Here is a 4,551-nt window from a genome sequence, read left to right on the forward strand (position 1 = left end):
AATGGGACTTTGTGAAAAGCATGAAGCATGCCCCATCTCCGTTAACAGCCACAATAACATGCACGAAGGAACAATGTGGACATAGACAAGGTTACAAGTTCAGGGAGAGGAAGGAGGCTCTATCCTGGGCTTTAGGAGCACTCACTAACAGTGAGGATGGGGGTGCCTGCTCTGGGGCTGGCATTCTGGACTAGTCCAGCTGCGCTTCTTGCTAATAGTCTATCCCTGGGTAAGCCTTTGCGAGATGCAATGCTGTGCACTGCTCCCTTGTGTTTGAGAAATTGATCTGCTGGTGTGGATATCTAACAGTGCTGAGAACAGGACAGACTGTGTCCCATTACCAGGGCCCTCTACTTCTGCTCTGCTAAAGAGGGTTCGGAGATTTCAGCAGAGGAAAGAGCCTGTGGGGATTCTTTCTGCACAACCCCATGGAGAAATCCAGGTGCAGTACGAAGAAGAGGTGAGCTGAGAACTCCATTTCAGTCAACCTAAAAATAAATAATGCAGCTGTATCCATCTCCACTTCCAAAACCCCCCTCATCCTTTTGCCTGGAAGAGGCAGATGGAAAGAAGGTGAACAGCTTGTTGGTCCAGTTAGAAGTCAAAGTGGACAATCACAGAGAGTGAAGAGAAAAGCAGAGATTCTGAATTAGGTCCATTAAGACATGAAAGGCTTCCATAGAGGAAAGAAAGATGAGGACCAGAGAGATAGCAAGTTGGTTTTATATGCAGTATAAATAAAAACTATGGTTTTATAAGCAGTGGGAATAGCATAAGGTAATTACAGATACTTGTTCTTCATAACTCTAAGATAGCCAGAGGCTGTGCCTGGGCTCTGCTCTGGGACTGAGGGAAAAGGCAGGGCTCAAGCTGCAAGAACAAAGGCAATTGTGATGGGACAGGTTGGGAAGGGGCTTTAAGGGACAGGAGTGGCCCCACCATCAGGAAGTAGGCACCTGTGGGCCCTAGCTGCTGTGCACAGCATGTGTCTGCACGTCAAGGACGATGAGCCAGCCCAAGTCTCCCCGGTGAGTGCTTGACGTCCTCTAAGCGTCTCCAGCTACCCATGCCAAAGGACGGCACGCCAGGCCATCAGCTGCAGCTCCCAGACTTACTCTCTGGGGTGATGCTGGCCATTGGGAAATCCTCACTGAAATATAGCAGATCCAGAGCTTATAGAGAGGACAGAAGGAAAATTACTTTTTCCCAGTAATTGTCAGATGCTGGCCAAGTTTGTTGAGTATGTTGACTGGCCTCTCCTAGAGGATGGTATGAAGATGGGAAGCAGACAAAAGTTCTCCATATTAACTGTAGAAATTTACTTTGGGGTTTTCAGATTAGAATTGGATTACAATGAGGGAAAGACAAATGTTTAAAGGGTGATTTAGAAATTAGAGGAAGGAGTGAGAACTTCATAAATGAACAGCCGAAACCAGTGTCCCCCCGTCACTCGTTCAAATATTGAGGGATTCCCAGGTGTTAGAAGTCATAGTAAAGGCCAATGTCCCCTGCAAGGAGAAGAGTGACAGCATAAAGCTATATGGAAACAGAATTCAGAATTTTGATTTTAAACCTTCTCTCTCTCTCTTTTTTTTTTTTCCCCAAGGCAAGGTCTCGCTCTAGCCCAGGCTGACCTACAATTCACTATGTGGTCTCAGGGTGGCCTTGAACTCACAGTGATCCTTCTACTTCTGCCTGCCAAGTGTTAGGGTTAAAGGCGTGCACCAACACTCCCTGAAGCTTTAAACACTTTGATACATCTTTCCCTTCAAAAAAAAAAAAAAAAAAAAAAGCCCCAGCACTCCACCTGTGCCCTGAAATACGGTTCATAGCTGGTTCTTTCATAGTACAGTCTCTACCCTCAACTTTAATTTGCATCCCAGGCCTGTAAGCCTCGTGCTGTCTCTTGAGATTGAAGTGGTAATCACGTTTACAGAAACTGTGAACAAGTAGCACAGGTGTCGGTTATAAAAATGTTTTGACTTTATTTCACTTTTTATATGTTGACTTTTTACATACTATGTAGGAAGGACCCAGACGGCATTACCCTTCAGATGTGACTGCCAAACAAGTAAGTTGTAAAGTGTGATTGTTTCAACGCTGTACTCCTGTGCCTGTGTATGTAGTGCTCCCTCACAGGATAGATTACTGTTAGCTAGAGTTGTCTACAAAGGACTTCCTGCGATCTTGGGGTCCTGTGAGTACTATTGGAATGGATCTTGACAGGGCAAACTAAATGACTTGATTTTTAGTTTTTTTTTTTTTAATATAGCATGTGATACATAGAAAAATATATCTAATATGTATAATTTGTAAAGCAGAGTAATATGTCACCATGTAAGAATGAAAACATCATGAGTTTCCATCCAGCTATCTACTGCTTTAGCCTTCTGCATTTCTCTTAGACATAACCACTACACTGAATTTTATTTTTACATAACTCTTCTTTTTACTGCTTTGCCATAGTATGCCACTATCAACAAATTGTTGGAATTTGGTAGACTTTGTATTGTATAAACATAGGACATACTACATTCAGTATGTAATTTATTCTTTCCCCTCCACATTTTCCTGAGTCATCTCTGTATAAGGCTATATATAGTTGTACCTATTTTTATTTTCACTACTGCTTAATACTTCATTGTGGTGCAAATCACACTTCATTCATCCTTTCCATCATCTATTTCATTGGAAAAATGTCTTCTAGGATGAATTGGACCACTGAATACATTCTAGAACAAGTCTTCCCTTGATGACTTAGATAGGAAGGGGAAGGATGGATCATCATGAAAACAAAATGTCCATAATTTAAAGGATGCTACTGGGGGCTGGAGAGATGGTACAGTGGTTAATGGCACTTGATTCCAAGTCTCATAGACAAGGTTCTATTCCCAAGTACCCACATAAAGCTAGATGCACAAAATGGCCCATGTATCTGGTATTTATATGCAATGGCAGGAGGCCTTGACATGCTCATTCTCTCTGTGTCTCACTCTTTCCATACCTGTTTCTCTCTCTGTCTCTCTCAGATAAATAAATAAATATTCTTTAAAACGATGTTGCATTGTTTACAGAGTATAGTAATTCACACTCGCATCAGCAATTGGATGCAAAAGTTCCATAGTCTCTCTAACATATCCATGACATATTCTTTCATTCCTATAGTCTGTTATTTGTAGATACATATATGATGATGACATATAAGACTCTGTGGGATGAAACATGTAAAATGAATGGTGTGCTTCTTTGAAGAATTCTTTCAATGTTTATAATGAATATCATATATAAAATAAAATAAAAAACACACATCACTGAGTCTGGGCTTACAGAAATATGCTTGGGGTGGGGCTGGGGAAATCCAGTGACCAGTCAACTCTGACAGCATCCTGATGCCCCAGTGTGCCTCTCATCACCTAAGAGCCACAATTTAGGTGCATAAGTCACATGTTAATGTTAGCTATTCTGTTCTGTTTTGTTTTCCAATGTAGGGTTTTGCTGTAGCCCAGGCTGACCTGGAATTCACTATGTAGTCTCAGTGTGGTCTCGAACTCTCAGCAGTCCTCCTCCCTCTGCCTCCCAAATGCCGGTATTAAAGGCGTGCTCCACCAGACCCGGCCTTGATCTTAGCTATTTTTGACAGAAACAAACAAACAAACAAACAAAAAACAGTGAGCATGTTAGATTTGGAGGGTATAAAGGATATGATTTTGCTTTTTATTGTCAATTTCCCTAAAGTCTGCACAGCAACGCATTCAGCACATGCAGAACATACGCAAGGAGAAAAAGAAGCTAAGCAAGATGTTCGCAAGACCTGCTCCAGTTCCAGAGCCCGGACTCCTGGTGAGTACAGCACTCCACTGAAATGACCTTGTCCTGAAATGCTGGTGACACCTTCACCATTAATTTATTTAACACTTACTCTTTTGCCCCACGCCCTTTTCAGTGAAGATCCACATAATTTCAGCTTGGTAATGTTCTATAAAATTCCCCTGATCAATTAGTCATTGTTGAAACCTCCTTTGCCATTGTTTTAGTCAAGTTTCATCTCTGAAATCTTGTTTCTGCATGCCATTTCTTGTTCTTTTGTGTTAGCTGACTGTCCAGGGGTATTCACTTATATCTTTTAGGTTATATTAATTGGAAAATTAATGACAAAGTTTCTTAACAAATAGTTATTTAGGATTGAATACTTGAAATAGTGGAAATACTCTCCACACCAAACCCTATACAATCATATATATTTGTGAGGATTTAAAAGTTCTGATAATAAATGATAGGTACCATGAGCTTCTGTCAAGTAGTGCTGAATTGTAATTCTTAAGGCTCAGAAAAAGAAAACTTCTACTTGAAATCCCTTCAGTTATTTGAATATAAGTATTAACATTTTCAGACTTTCATTCAGGGTACAAATCCTGAGCTGTCTCATCTATTCCTTCTTCAGTCTATAGATGATCCCTACCCTTATTCAGACTATCTCAGGATTACATGTTACAGAAAATGTAGCTATTTTTACTAGTTTCAAATACTTCACATATAGTATACAGGCATATA

At 40.8% G+C, this 4,551-nt stretch overlaps 1 protein-coding gene across 1 annotated transcript; it reads left to right on the forward strand.

The window, feature by feature from the left end:
• The first annotated feature begins 983 nt into the window (after nt 1-983).
• Nucleotides 984-3,861, forward strand: Ccdc179 (coiled-coil domain containing 179). The gene is made up of 3 exons (XM_004650665.2): nt 984-1,028; nt 2,027-2,071; nt 3,736-3,861. The coding sequence occupies exons 1-3, from the start codon at nt 984-986 to the stop codon at nt 3,859-3,861; spliced, it is 216 nt and encodes a 71-aa protein (XP_004650722.1).
• The last annotated feature ends 690 nt before the right edge of the window (nt 3,862-4,551 follow it).

This window comes from Jaculus jaculus, chromosome 3 (genome assembly GCF_020740685.1).
Source record: "Jaculus jaculus isolate mJacJac1 chromosome 3, mJacJac1.mat.Y.cur, whole genome shotgun sequence".
NCBI lineage: Eukaryota > Metazoa > Chordata > Mammalia > Rodentia > Dipodidae > Jaculus > Jaculus jaculus.